At 37.9% G+C, this 15,107-nt stretch overlaps 2 protein-coding genes across 2 annotated transcripts; both read right to left on the bottom strand.

The window, feature by feature from the left end:
- Window positions 1–444: 444 nt before the first annotated feature.
- On the bottom strand, window positions 445–897 carry LOC136069322 (uncharacterized; the record flags this gene model as incomplete). The annotated part of the gene is made up of 1 exon (XM_065777719.1): window positions 445–897. A coding segment is annotated over exon 1 (453 nt), but the record flags the coding sequence as incomplete, so codon positions are not given.
- A 5,014-nt stretch (window positions 898–5,911) lies between these two features.
- On the bottom strand, window positions 5,912–12,179 carry LOC112030763 (U-box domain-containing protein 13). The gene is made up of 5 exons (XM_024063428.2): window positions 11,836–12,179; window positions 11,613–11,729; window positions 9,903–10,355; window positions 8,267–8,546; window positions 5,912–7,072 (listed from the first exon to the last, which is right to left on the bottom strand). Exons 1-5 carry the CDS (start codon window positions 12,103–12,105, stop codon window positions 6,195–6,197), a joined length of 1,998 nt encoding a protein of 665 aa, XP_023919196.1. The 5' UTR covers window positions 12,106–12,179; the 3' UTR covers window positions 5,912–6,194.
- Between the last annotated feature and the right edge of the window lie 2,928 nt (window positions 12,180–15,107).

Genomic DNA, 15,107 nt, shown 5'->3' on the forward strand with positions numbered 1-15,107 from the left:
TACCTCTCTCTGATAGTTCGGCATGCACTCTGGATGGGTGCCGATGTGGCTGTTTCTTCGGAGTAACTGAGGGGTTAACATTCAAATGATGACAAATGAATTTGGATTCACCCCTAGGGCTTTGTAAGCATTCCATGTAAACACATCAATGTTTCTTCTAAGGCCTCAACCAATTGCTCCTTCTCCAACAAAGGCAACTATGCCCCAACTTGAAAGAACTTTTCCGGATCATCCCCAACACTCACCCTTTCCAAATTCTCACACTCTGCTTCATCGGCAGTTTACTAAAGAGGGTCACCGGAGTCTTTAATTGCTATAAACCATTCTCGGCAACGGTGGAAGTATCCTTCTCAAGCTAATGTTGAATAGCCGTTACCAAGCACTGTCTAACCATAGATTGTTTCCCAATATTTCTAACACCTGGCCTCCTGACGGATATTTCACCTTTTGATGAAGTGTGGAAGAAACAGCTCCCAGGGTATGCAGCCAGGGCCTGCCCAAAATAGCCATATATGGAGAGAAAGCATCCACCACGATGAAGTCCACCTCCACCACTTCCGAGCCAGTCTGGACGGGTAATCTTATCAGACCCATCGGAATGACTGATCTACCTTTAAAGCTCACCAAAGGGGAATTGTAGGCTGTCAAATCCTGGAGTTTCAAATTTAGCCCATTATAAAGATCATGGTACATAACCTCGACTGCGCTTCCTTCGTCAACCATCACTCTTCTCATATTATAGCCCCCAATCCTGAGTGTAACCACTAAGGCGTCATCATGCGGTTGAATGGTTGCCACCTTATCTTCATCTGAAAAACCCAACACCAATGGAGTGTCCGTTTTGACCTTCTTCGACATTGAACTGGAGCCTTCATCCAAGCAACGAGATACAGACATTATCGGAAGGGGCAAGACCCGGTTCTCCCTGGGGCAACAAATATGACGTTTATCGTGCCTAAGGGGGTCCTGAAGAAGTATCTCCTTGAAATGTCGAACCTGCCTAGCCTCCTCGGCCACTGGAATGATGCAAAAGATTAGTCAATTTCCCATCTCGGACCAGTTAGTCCAAATGGTCTCACAAATTTCTGCAATCTTCAGTAGTATGTCCATGATCCTGAAGATATTGACAGTAAAGTTTTTGATTACGTTTCACAGGATTCCCTGCCATCTTATTGGGCCATTTAAAGAATGACTCATTTTTTATCTTCTCCAGAACCTATTGTACTGGTTCTAGGAACACAGCATTAACCACCTGGGATTGGCAGATCCTGCTTACCCCCCGAAATCCTTCCGAGGTCGATTATTATTGTACCGGTCCGACCTGAAGTCCCTCATTTCTTGAGGGATTACTTTGGCCTTTCCTCTACCCTGCATTTGATCCTCTTCTACCCTTTTATACTTATCAATCTGATCCATAAGCTGACGCACGTTGGTAACAGGTTTACCAGTCAGAGATTTCCTCAGATCATGCTCGGCCAGAAGGCCAGCCTTAAAGGTATTAATAGTCACATCATCATAGTCTCCATCTATTTTGTTGAACATTTCTCAGTATCTATCAGAATAGGCCTCAGGGTTTCCCCCTCCTACATGGACATGGATAATAATGATCCCAAGGGTTGAGGAACTCTCCTGCAGGTGATAAAACGAGCACCAAAAGCTTGGGTGAGCTTTTCAAAGGAATCGATGGAGTTCACTCTCAGACTGTTAAACCATCTCATCGCCACTGGACTCAGGCTCAATGGGAAGACCTTACACATCAAGGCCTCGTCTTTTGCATGAATGGTCATTCTTTGACTGAAATGGCTAACATGTTTCACTGGATCTGTTCGACCATTATAAATGGTGAATGTGGGTTCATGGAATCGCCGAGGAAGATTTGCATCCTTGATATTTCGCGTGAAGGGCGATTTAGATACCTAACTCAACGCTCTGTTCAGGGCGTCATTCCCTAAACCTTTGTGAGGCGGATTCTTATATTTTCGTTTATGGTGGTACTCCTTATCATAGGAAAAAGATTCACTGGGTGGAGTTCTTGACCTTTGTCTATAACTGGTGTCATCTGACTCCTCAAAGGATTGCCTGGAGTTGTGAGACATACGCCTTCGCCGCTTATGTCGCAACTCTCTTTTCATTTGTTAATCTCACGTTGCATGTCCCTATCGTTCTTTACATGGGAAATATGGTTTTTCCCTCGAGAATGACTTCTATCAGTGTGGGTGGTTCGTACACTTCCCTCATAATCCCTTCTTTGTTCAAGGATTACCAACAGATCACCATGCTGAGATCCCTTGGATTCTGTTTGGTGCAGATTGACATCCATCTACTGTGGGCCCACTACTGCCTGCTGCAATGGTCCTCCCTCCATCACAACCGCTACACTTACATTTCCCTATAAATAGATCAAGTTCTCCCCACAGACGGCGCCAATTGTAGGAACTCAATTTGGATCAGGCCCAAAATAGGGATGAGTTTCTAACCCAACAAGCCCAAACAATAAATTTGTAGAGTGTGGGTGCAAGAACTAGTTCTATTACGTAAGAAAAAGTATCATAGTAACTAAGTCAAGAAGATTCAATGTCGACCAACCTGGAAAATATTATCCTCGGCCTCTCTTTTTAGGAGTTTCTGGGATTTCTCTTTTGTATCTTAGGGTTCCAATATCTTAGTCCTTCTTTCTCTCTTTCTTTGTTTTTTGACCCCCTTTCTTAAGGCCACTTTCCCCCGTCATATATCACAACCCTGATATCGTTTTCACCATACACGTGTAAGTTAACTTCTAGGAACTCCTTTCTGTCCCATCAACACCTCCCAGAACCTTCAATTAGCAGCCATAAAGCTGCTTAATTACTATTCAGGTATCACCTCCACATTAATGCGGCCAAAGAGTTAGCTGGGAAGCATTTAATGTGGAGGTAGCAGCTTTAGAAGATATTTGTTATCTCTCCCTGATCCTCCTTTGTTCTATATTCATTTTTCAGTTCTAATACAACCTTGCGGAGTATCTTGAATAGTAAGATAGTTACATCTACCTCGGATCATTGTATCCGAGATGGATTTTATCCTTGGACACATCTTGGGCCATTATATATGATTTCCACCTCTTCTTCTCATACTATTCCCACCGTGTCTTTATTTAGCCATCCTCGGATAGATGAACGTCCTCGGACTGGGCCATTGGACCATAAGCCTAATTTCTACGATTTCAAGATCACCTTTTTGGATAACCGGCCCCACAGAAGTCAAGAATGAAAATATATTAAAATTCAAGACTAAATATACTATAATAAAAAATAAATAAATAAATAGAACTAGTATCCATGTAGCTTTTTTAAAAAAAATATTAACAAAGTTACAAATAGAGAGAGAGAGAGATAGAGAGCATTTTGCATATGGCAAATATAGAGGATCTAGTGCGATGTGGTGTTTTTCTTTTCTTTTTCATGTAAAACAAAGTATATCTTGATGTGTTTTTGTCCTCTATATATATTAATGTAGCACTTTGTTTATGTTTTCTACTGTACGTCCTCATACAACTTGGTGTTAATATATTATAATATGACCAGTGCATATTACATAATTGAGCTGGTGTCACTCTTTGATTGGTGAGGGTTTAGTAGTTTCTATATATATATATATATATGTACATACATATAAACACACACATACATACTGGCCTCGTCACATGTGCTTTGCACGCGCGATGAGATTTTTTTTTTTTTTAGTCTAATGTCATAATTTTTTATTTATTTAAATTTTGGATAATTTTGCTTTGAATACATGGATTAGTAGGAGAGTATCCTGTTTTGTAATTATTTTAAGTGTTGGAAATATATTTTTACCAGGTAGTCCTCAAGTTTTATCCTTGTTAAATATAAAGTTTAGAAGTATTTTTAAACCACATAAAAATCTAATTCAAAGAAAGAAATCCTTATATATATGTCATGTATACATGGAATGGATGCTTGCATGAGAAAGCACTCATATAATTGGGTTTGTTTCCCTTACCGTTCATTTCAAATCTTATTATCCCCCAAACATAAATCTGGTGGTTGAGAATTCAGAGAGAGATTTCTAGGATTCATCATCAGAATAAGAACAATAGATTAATACACAGAAAATAAATTTATTAGGATTTTATTTAATTGCAGGATAATTGAGCTTTAAAAGTAAGAGAAAGAAGAACATGAAAAATTCTTATCCGTGTTGGTCTAAAACTAAAAGCGCGGAGAAATCGCTTTGATCAGGTGGGCCCACCTAATTCCAAATCGCTCCATGTATCCATATTCCAAATCTCAAGGCCTACCTAATAGCATTCATTGTGATTTGAGTGTCATCCAATCCAATTATAGACCTTCACTTTTTCTTGTTTGTACACATTTCATTTTCAATTTTCCTTTATTTATAGGGTGAGGTTGTGGGAATATTGGTTCAGTTCTTCTGTTATTACACATTTGGTTACGATTTGATTATATGTGCGATTGTGATTAGTTAATTATTACTTTCACATGAATTTGTTGTTTTTTTTCTATAATTCGCAATTGCACGTGTCACAGTTATGACACAAAACTTTTGTATTTTTCATCTAAATTACTGAGGGTGTTCATCTTCCATGCTGGATGCTTCTAGTTTTATTAAATAGTACAATGATTAGTACATTTCTAGTTCAAGAAAAGAATGCATGACTTGCCACGCCATACTAAGTACAAAATTCTTAAGTTAAATGTTAACTTCAAGTAAGCACAAGATGAGTAGAAGACAAACATTGATCTTCTGCAGCGCAATTCTCGGACCAACTTCAGAAATGGTCAAATAATTCAAAACAAGGTACAAGGTCCATGTGCAATCTAACCAATATCAACATATTTAGTACCATAGGGTACAGATTCCTCGTCCTCACCCTCCTATCTTCCTCTTCTTCCTTTCAGTGTTTTCACACTTTTTGTGGGTTCACTGTATCCTGGTGCAATAATTTCTTATGCATCATAATATCTGCTATGTAGTTCTTACATCAAGGTAGAATACTAAAATTCACATATTTAAAGAGAAATTTTGTATATACCAAATGCATGAGATACACCACATTGTATTATCTCATGGAAAACATTCGGGTCAAGCCCATTCAAATAGCTTTTGACTCCCACGGAACCCATCTGATTTTCCAAGATAAGATTGTGACAATTGGATATATCATCGAGCTTGAACAGTGTTGGAGTGACACCAAAAAGCTGGCTTATTGAGCCACAGATTCCTCCCCCCATCGCTGTATTGGCAATATCTCTTTCCAGTTGATGATGATTAGCACTACTGTAACATAATATCACCACTATAATCAGTTTTGCCTTTTCTATGTAACTTCACTGTTGTTTGACAGATTCCATTTCCTTTGCTTGGTCAATAATATTTGAGCCTTGTAGATGGAATTTTCTTTTCATTTGCATTGTTTCAATAAACAAGATCACAATTGATGTCTTCCTCGTTGAGTTTATAAGTAGATTACGACAGATTGATTTTCATTCGTCCTATCTGCAATAGACAAGTCTCATTCCCATGATACACACTCAGCGTAAAGTGTGGACATCATTGAAAAAAAGTAGATATCTGGCTTTACAAATGTGGACGTTGTGCAAACTCGTGTACATCAAGTAGTGTAAAACAACAATTAGTGTTTAAGAAAAGGGCAGCGAGAACATATCTGAATGCTGGCCCAGTACAAAAAATCTCACCCTCAATAGCACATTGTAATCAGAATACCAGACTAGAGCAACCGCAACCTCTCTTCTACCCAGTGGGCCAGACTAAGATCCGGATATGCATGATACAGAAGACTTCAAGCCCGTCTCCACTCTCTTATGACAAACCATCTTGTCAAGGACTCATGCAAATTCAGACTCTAATTTATGCATGCAATATATGTTCCATTATAAATTTGTTCCACTATAAAAATTAAAGTATGAATCAGCAGAAGTGCATTACAGCTACAAAATTATATCCGCACCTGTCTTCAAAAAAAAAAATAAATAAATAAATTTATATCCGCACCCCAATTTCTCCCATTCCTAAACCTCTCTACAACACCTCTCATAAGCCTCCTAACATAACTTACTACAGTATAATGGCAGTAGCACTTACCCCCATAAACGAAGGGTAATGAGCAAACAATACAAAATGATATAAAGTAAAATAAAACTATTAACTTAGCTATCCCCTGTCCCAACATCTGTGCCACTTGCTACAAATGGCAAATGTGACACCTGAGCCTGAGGCTGGGCATCAGCTTGCATCTGAGTTTGTGCATGATTCTCTTCGGAGCTACCTACAATCTCAAGCAACTGAACAGCCTTCCGCTTACCCCTTTCTGTGCCACTTTCAGCGAGGTCCAACAGGAGAGTCATCACACCAAGTTCCTTGGCCTCAGAGAGATGCTGAGGATCAGCACAAAGGTGCACCAGCACTGCAGTTGCATTCTCCCTATTCCTAGGAGATCCATTCCCAATTAACTCCACCAAAGTTGGCACAGCATTCAAAGCTCCAATTGCCATTTTTCCATCAGGGTGACTGGCCAGTATTGCCAATATGGCCAATGCCTCACCCACCATGTCACCACTAGGTTCTGTAAGCAGTTTCATCAGCATGGGCACAACTCCAGCCCTGATTGCCCGGCCCTTGTTCCCTTGAAAAATGCATAAATTGAAAAGTGCTGTAGCAGCATCCACCTTCCCCCTTTGGCTACCTTCACTCAAGAGTGTTACCAGTGCTGGGATTGCTCCAGAATCACCAAGAGTCACCTTGTACTCATCCACCACAGACAGGCTGAAAACAGTGGCAGCTGCATTTTCGCGTGCCTGCATATTCCCATTCTTAAGTGCATGAAGGATTCCAGGAACAGCCTCAGAAGATATAATGCACCCTTTGTTATCCTGACATATTGACAGGTTCAGGAGAGCAGTAACTGCATGCTCTTGGGTGCGAGAGTCGGGTGAAAAGAGGAGACCAACAAGGAGGGGTATGGCACCAGCCTCAGCAATTAACACACGGTTGTCACCATTGTGCTTGGCAAGAAGACGGAGCTCAGCTGCAACAAGATTAGGATTTGTCAGAAAGTAATTATAGTTATAACAAAAGGACCTGTGTTTCTGAGATCCAAGAGAAGAATTTAAAGTCCTAATCCTGACATACTGGGTACAAAATAAAATTGACAAAGAAAATCACTCTCTACATAGATTACAGTAATCATATTTTGAACCTATGGATCTTTTCTAAACAAAGAGAATGAATTCACTGACAGGAGTGATCTGCCAATGAAAATATCAACTGAAGTGTCCAATCATATAAGCTTGGAGAGATATTTGGAATCCCAAGAGGTGAAGTACATAGTATCGGGATCCTCTCCATTTGACATGGTTCCGTTTCATGATTCAGATTAATTATTACAAATCTAAAGGTTTATCTAGAGCCACGTCATTTAAAATTTGAAATCACATGGCATTCTATACACTGTCAAATTCAGGAAATAAAACTTTAGCTGTGAAATGGACTCTTTCCATTTCATAGGATACTGTTCCATGTGGTTACAACCCAAAATTAAAGAATTTAAAATTACACTAGAACCAACGAAATAAAACCCTGTTGTAAGCACCTTTCAAGTCTACCGACAAAGAAAGAAATATGGGTTTGTTGCCTTTTTCCTGCTTTCACCTTTGATTTAAGGGATTTGGCTCCAGTTTTCTATTCGATTCTCTCTCTAGTAGAATATTACATTTCCTAACAATAAGTAGGATAACATGGTTCAATTGATTGGTTTTTTCTCTTTCTTCTTACCTATCAAAATAAAAAAGTTTTTCTCTTTCTTCTTATCTTCGAATCTATCTATAAGGGATGAAGTAACATTATGTCAAACTCAAAATATTTAAAGTATAAATGGATATTGGAATTTTTGTTGAGTTAGAAATGAATTTACCACAATCAACCAACACAATTTTTAGCTAATTTCATATTCTGAAAATTTTCACAGGAAAAAGGCACATATGTCAGTGAAAGTTGCAGAAGAAGATAGAGAATTCTTTCTGGAATAGAAATTGCAACTATACAAAGAAAATTACAATATTCAAAATTATTAAGACTTCAACAAAATAAAAAAGGAACTAGATTAGGAAAAGGGAGAAAAGGGAGGGGGGGGGGGGTACTAAGATCCCAATATACAGAAATGTATTCTTTTTTTATTTCCCCTTTCATTCTGAAATGAAGAAATTTTTGTTTCTATTGTCACCTGCAGCAGATCGCTGGTCCTCGATGTTGTCAGAGGTGAGCTTGCTCAGAAGAATATCTAGCTCTGCGCCTTCAGCAGAACCAGTAGACACAACCCTTCCTTGGTGCGAATTGCCTGGCCGTTTAGAGGGTTCCACCCCATTCATCTCACACCAATTGGATATAAGACTCGATAAAACATAGTTGGGAGTGAGGTTAGTTCTGGAAAGGATCTGTTGTGTCTTTGGACATGTTCCATGTCCTCCTTCAAGCCATTTCTTAATGCAAGCTCGTTCATAAGTCTACAAAATGGAAAGACCCTTGTAAGAAATTTATACTTAAAATTAGACTCTCCTAACAGGCTGTTTGGGAGGGGGAAGATGATGGGAATGGAATGGTGGCATCCCCCCATTGGGAAGTTTTTTGGGAGGAAATGGAATGAGTCTCATTCCTTTCCATTGCCCTCAAGCCTACTTTTTGGGTCCCCCCAAAAGTGGTGGAACACAAGGAAATAGAGAGCACATTAAGTGCTTTAGTTACAAAATTACCTAACAATCTGTCTACATTTTAGAAAAGGGTATAATAATTACATTGTTCTAATCATACTACAAAACAAGAGACACTGATTTTCTTTACAAATATCCAAACAGCAGAGAATCTGAAAGGAACAGAACTATAATCCTTCTGTTCCTTTCCATACCCTCTTCATTTTAATTTCTCATCCTTTTCTACTCTCTTATTAACTTCCAAACACACAATAAATCAGACACTGGAAGTTTACAATCAACAATTTTTTTTTTCCAATTGGTAAATTACACAAGTGGATGGGATTTCATTAGCACTGGCTTCCTACTAGTTCTCTCCAAACTTAATATAGAAGGCAAAACCTTTCCAAAACATCCAAAAGAATGTTATGAGGAACCCATTAATCGATGACTCAAATGATTCTTTAAAGAACAAACCTGCCCTGTGGAAATAACGACATAAGGAAATAGAAAGCACATTAAGAGCTTTACTTACAAAATTACCTTTCTAACCCTTAAATTTCATGACAAAACAATCTCTACCTTTTAGAAAAGGGTATAATAATTATATAGTTCTAATCATGCTTCAAAACAGGAGATAATAATTTATTTTCTTTACAAGTATCAAAACAACAGAGAAACTGAAAGGAACAGAACTACAATCCTTCTGTTCCTTACCATTCCCTCTTCATCTTAATTTCCCATCCTTTTCTACTCTCTTATTAACTTCCAAACACACAATAAATCAAACACTGGAACTTTACAATTGACTATTTTTTTTTTTTTTAATAAATTTTTTCAATTGGTAAGTTACAAAAGTACCGCATTGGGTCTTGAACCCATGACCTCACTCTCTAGCTAAAACTTATAAGGTAAGGTGGTGCCAGTTGAGTTGAGCTAATTGGTAGGGAGAGACGAGAATTTATTAGGATTAACTAAGACTTGATAAATCTCCTAGATAGAACCCATTGGGGACAAGGTATTGGACAAAGAAGTTCAACATTAGCACTGGCTTCCTATTAGGAATTTTCTCAAAACTAAATATAGAAGACAAAAACTTTCCAAAACATCCAAAAGAATATAGTGAGAAACCCATCTAATCAATGACTCAAAATGATTCTTTTAAGAACAAACCTGCCCTGTGGAAATAATGACAGGATCTTTCATCAACTCAAGTGATATTGGGCAACGAAAATCATCTGGGACAACTGGTGATTGGGAACACTGATCAGTGCATGCCTGATCACCGCAATGGGGAGAACAATCATTACTTGCAGAAACACCCATGTTGCTGTATCCTGCTTGCACAAAGTTTTCAAATTTTTTGAGCAGCATTGACATCTTCTTTACACTTTCCTCCAGATTTTCACCCCCTGAACCATTTATCTCCTGCAGAGCTAGTGATTCTTGTTTGATGTCTTTAACTTCCCTAAACTTTAGTTTTTTGCATAATATACATAGAATCCCAGGGTCAGTGTCCACATCATTGCTCTGGTTGTACATGGATAACAGATCCTCATACAGCTCCAAGTCAGGAGCATCAATCCGTTCCTTGCATCTTTTAAATTGAGTATGAACAAGCTCAACCTGAAAATAGCAACATTTATACAACTAACATTAAACATCAACAGAACAACCTAAGCAAAACTCTAATAGAGCATCATTTTATAGGTGACTGCAAATTCTAAAGTGAATACGTACAGGAAATGAGTGATTCCAAGATTCACTTAAGCTCCACACTAAAAAAAAAGGGCTTAAACATGTTGTTGGTCCATAAAGTATAGCACACGAGGAATTTTAGTCCCTAAAGTTTAAAGGGATTGCTTTTAATCATTTAGATGACATCACCAATCTAAAAACTGACACATTATCACTCTATGGGACTAAAAGCAATCGCTTTAAATTTGTTAGGGACTAAAATCGATCACTTTAAATTTTTTTGGGGCTAAAAATGATAACTTTATGTTTGTAAGGAGTACAAGTTATCACTTGAAGTTTGTTAGGAACTACAAGCAATCACTATAAACTTAAAGTACTAAAATTGCTCATGAGCTAAATACCAACAATTTACTTTGGCCATAAGAAAGCTATTTGAAAAACATTGTACCCAGTACGCAAACACCCAAAAAATAAAAAATAAAAATTGCAATTATGTTTAAAAAAGGTCATACCCCCAAAATTATTAATAAAAAAAATGTCTTGTTAATGGGTGCCCTTAGGAGTTTAGGAAAGTTTTAACAACACTTTCATGGGAAATATAAAAGGTTGTCAAAAAAATTAATTGCTTTTTTCTTTTCCCATATAAAGTTTCTAAAAATATTTCCTAAACATTAGCTTAGGCATCCAATAACTTTTTCCATAAAAAATTCCCTGGTTAGGTCTTTTATGACAAGAAAACATAGTTCCTACTAGATAACTGCACTCTGTTTGAAGCTGTTAGACGTGTTATGACCCAAGTGGCCCAAACCAATTGTAGGTTCATGTACTTGTAGAACAAGCTAATTAACCTTAAGTTAGTCTATGGTTAGCCTAGGGTTAATATTCTCTGGTATATAAACCCTACATTGGGTTCATTGTAACATCAAGAGCTTTCTTGCTATAGGAGTAAGCCAAACCAGGAAAACCTTTTTGTGTGCTTTCTCTTTCATGCTTAAACTCATTATTCGATTATCACACACAATCACACAACAACATTAATAGATGCAAAGAGCTCCTTCTTTTTATGGTTCCCCTAATCAATTATATATTTATATATAGTACATTACTAAATTCTGCATAGAAGAATGAAACATAAGCGAGCTATTTCTCAGTAGAGCAAAGAAAGTTGCAATTATGAATAATTACCTGCTCCTTTACTTCGTCTGAGATGTCAAATTTGTCATAGGAAATATCACTTAACGCTCTTTCAAAATGAATTGTAACTTCCTCAAATTTATAGTTTATTTCTTCTCTCTTCAGTACCTGTAACCACATAAAAGCCATTCATATCTCAGAGAATTGAATTGAAAAAAAAACAAACAACATTAGTATTATTTTTCTTAAGGAAAGAAGAAATTAGTGGTGAGACCATGTAAAGCTTGCTGCCTCGGCTTCCAAATAGAAGCAAATCCTTGGCTTTGAACAAAGCTTCCTTGAAAAAAACGAGAGCTTTGACACTGTCTTCGGAGATTTGGAGCTCGATCTCTTCCAAATCTTCGAACAAAGGCTTCAAGAGCCTCAATCTCCTGCTGAGATCGTGACACTGCTTCCTGAAAACGCATCTGAAGTCTGAGATCTCGGAGATCTCGTCCACAACGTCGATGAGGTTCTTGAGTAGCACAGCTTTTTGGTCCTCCATGAGGAATAGGAGTAGTAGCTTTGCTTGGTGCCATTTTCATTTTTTGTTCTTTTCAGTTGTAAAATACTATGAGTTTGTACTCGTAATTTGGGTTAAGCTACAGTATTATTATTAAGAAGATTTGGAGCTCGATCTCTTCCAAATCTTCGAACAAAGGCTTCAAGAGCCTCAATCTCCTGCTGAGATCGTGACACTGCTTCCTGAAAACGCATCTGAAGTCTGAGATCTCGGAGATCTCGTCCACAACGTCGATGAGGTTCTTGAGTAGCACAGCTTTTTGGTCCTCCATGAGGAATAGGAGTAGTAGCTTTGCTTGGTGCCATTTTCATTTTTTGTTCTTTTCAGTTGTAAAATACTATGAGTTTGTACTCGTAATTTGGGTTAAGCTACAGTATTATTATTAAGAAGGTTGTCGTTGGACTAATTAAGGTGGGTTTAATTACTTATCTACCGTATTAACTACTATGGTGACTTTGTGTGAGGCTTTGGTAGTAATCACCATTGACTAGTCGTCGCTATCAAGGTTGCTGCACGGACAACCTACCAAGATCTAAAGCCGTGTCCATAAGTACACCTCGTTTAATACTATAGTAGGTGTCGGATCCTTTATTTTGATGAAATTATAATTTTTTTATTAAAAATGTTAAATAATTAAGTTGAATAATATAGTAAAACTTATGAATAGTATTAAAAAATTGTAATTAAACTTATGATTAATATCAAAAAGTATAATAAGATCTATAAATAGTAAAAAAAATAAGTTAAAAGTGAAAATAAGCTGAAAAATTCAGCTCATGCCTGATATACACTATATTTACTATCGTTGAGATTATGTCCTTAAGAGGAGGCAAAAAAATATTTGCTAAAAAAAAGAGAGGCAAAAGTGGCTAAATAGTTTAATTTTTAAACTATTTAGCGAAATAGCTCATTTTGAAACTATATAGTAAAATATCACTCCTTTAGAATTTGAGATTGCTTATATCGAGTTCCAGGCAGAACTCGACATAAGCAATGGAGTTATGTGTATTTTGTCACTTAAATTTTTTTGAAAATTTTTCATAGAACTCAACATTAGGGAATGTTGAATTCCACTTAAAAATATGCATAAAACTAGACATTGTTAATGTCGAGTTCTGAATACAACTCAACATTAGTAATATCGAGTTCCAAAAGATTGGTATTTTGTTAGATGGTTTGAAAAAAAGGATGTTTGGTGTGGGGGCCTTTTTTATTATGGTAGGCTAGGCTGCCTCCTGCGATAATAGGCCCAAGTATTCTGAGTAAGGGAGTTGAGACCGATTCAACTGCAATTCAATTTGGGTCGGCTTGTGCACAAACTATGCCTGTCTGCCAAGAGTGTGCTTACGGCAGGCAGAGCTATTTCAGATGGGTTGTGGCAGACAGATATGACAATAATGACAAAATATAGTACTCTGGCTATTTAATAATATATAAAAAATGACCAAATGATCCCTATTCAAGAAACATAATCGCAATAATGATAATTATTTTTACAAAAAGAACAAAGGGGAATAGACAATAATATATGAGTTACTCAAAAGAGAAAAGAAATCAAGTTAAATCTGGTCTGCATGAACAAAACCAGAGAGGAAAGAATGCTTCTTCTCAACACAATCAATCTCCAAGGGAAATCCTGCCGTGGAAATTGATCATTTTGAAGGAAACGGACTTGAATGGTTAGTGCCCGGAGGAGCCCTTTTGCTTTTGGCAGAGAGTAAGATTTTGAGAGGGAGAGAGGGAAAATCAATCTATTGGTGCATGCCTGCTGGTCTAACTCTCTATTTTTTTCCTTTCTTCTTTCTTTGTTTTTTTTTTTTTTTTTCCTCTTATCTTTTCTTTCTTTTCTTTTACACTTGCTTTCTGTTTTTGTGATCCCTCATAGACAATTCTTGCCCCCATTTCTAGGCATGGCAAGGGTCTTCTTATATAGTGTCTGTCGTGACCAGATTTTACTATTTTAGCCCTTAACCACATTTGTCTGGTCTGAGTGTACTTGCCGATCACCACTGGTCCGTCTGTGTGCCACTCCCCCTTTTCAGACAAAGGAGAGCTGTTTTATTTATTAGTCTGTCGTGGCACTCTTTCCTGCCACGATGTGGGCGCTCTCTCTCTCTCTCTATCCCTCATGGCATGCACCTAGCGGTTCCCACTCAATCTTACTTCTTTTGGGTGGTATGTCATCCCAGCAGGATGTACCCCCCAAAAGAGCTTGGGCAGAAACAGCAGAATAGGTTTTTTCCCCTCTCCCAACCGCTAAACCATGACCTCTTACCTCTGACCCATGACCCCACCATGTCCCATATTGGCTAGGTATAGGCTAGTGGTGTCTGGGCCTTGCGCGTGCCTCCTTTTCATGTATGTCCAAAATCTGCCTGCGACTCATGCGTTTGCCGCGGTCTGGAGGCTTGCCTACACAGCCTGCTGCTCTTCTTTGACATTTTATGTGGGTTGTTTTATAATTTCCCGCTCCCCTTAAGGGCTAGGCTTTATTTGATACTGGACTTTATATTTCTTTCAGCCTATTCCTTGATTGCCATCATGTCTTGCCACATCACTTTGTCATTCCTGCTGTAATGACCTGATCCTGCTGGGCCTCTTTAGGCCTGCCGTTTATTCTTTCCCCAGTGGCTTAGCATGGTGATGCGAACCTCAAACGACACGCTTTGAGACCCAACAAACAGTATTGGAATAATTGCCCAAGAAAGCTAAAATTCAGATTTTGATAGAACCTTGACCCAACGTTTATAAGTGAAACGCGAACCAAAGGTATAAATAACAGACCTTGACCCAATGATTATAATAGAATCATGAACCAAAGGTATAAAGTTTGAACGCCACAAGGAAGAATCCCTGATAAGTTCACAGTTCTTGAAGAACCAAAAGAAGAGCAAAGCCTCACCTTTTCTGATTTTTATTCCATAATCCCTTATTACAATGAGTGCATGCTATTTATAAGGCANCAGTTCTTTCATTCACAAATA

The sequence above is a fragment of the Quercus suber genome, unplaced genomic scaffold, assembly GCF_002906115.3.
Source record: "Quercus suber isolate HL8 unplaced genomic scaffold, Cork oak 2.0 scaffold_162, whole genome shotgun sequence".
NCBI lineage: Eukaryota > Viridiplantae > Streptophyta > Magnoliopsida > Fagales > Fagaceae > Quercus > Quercus suber.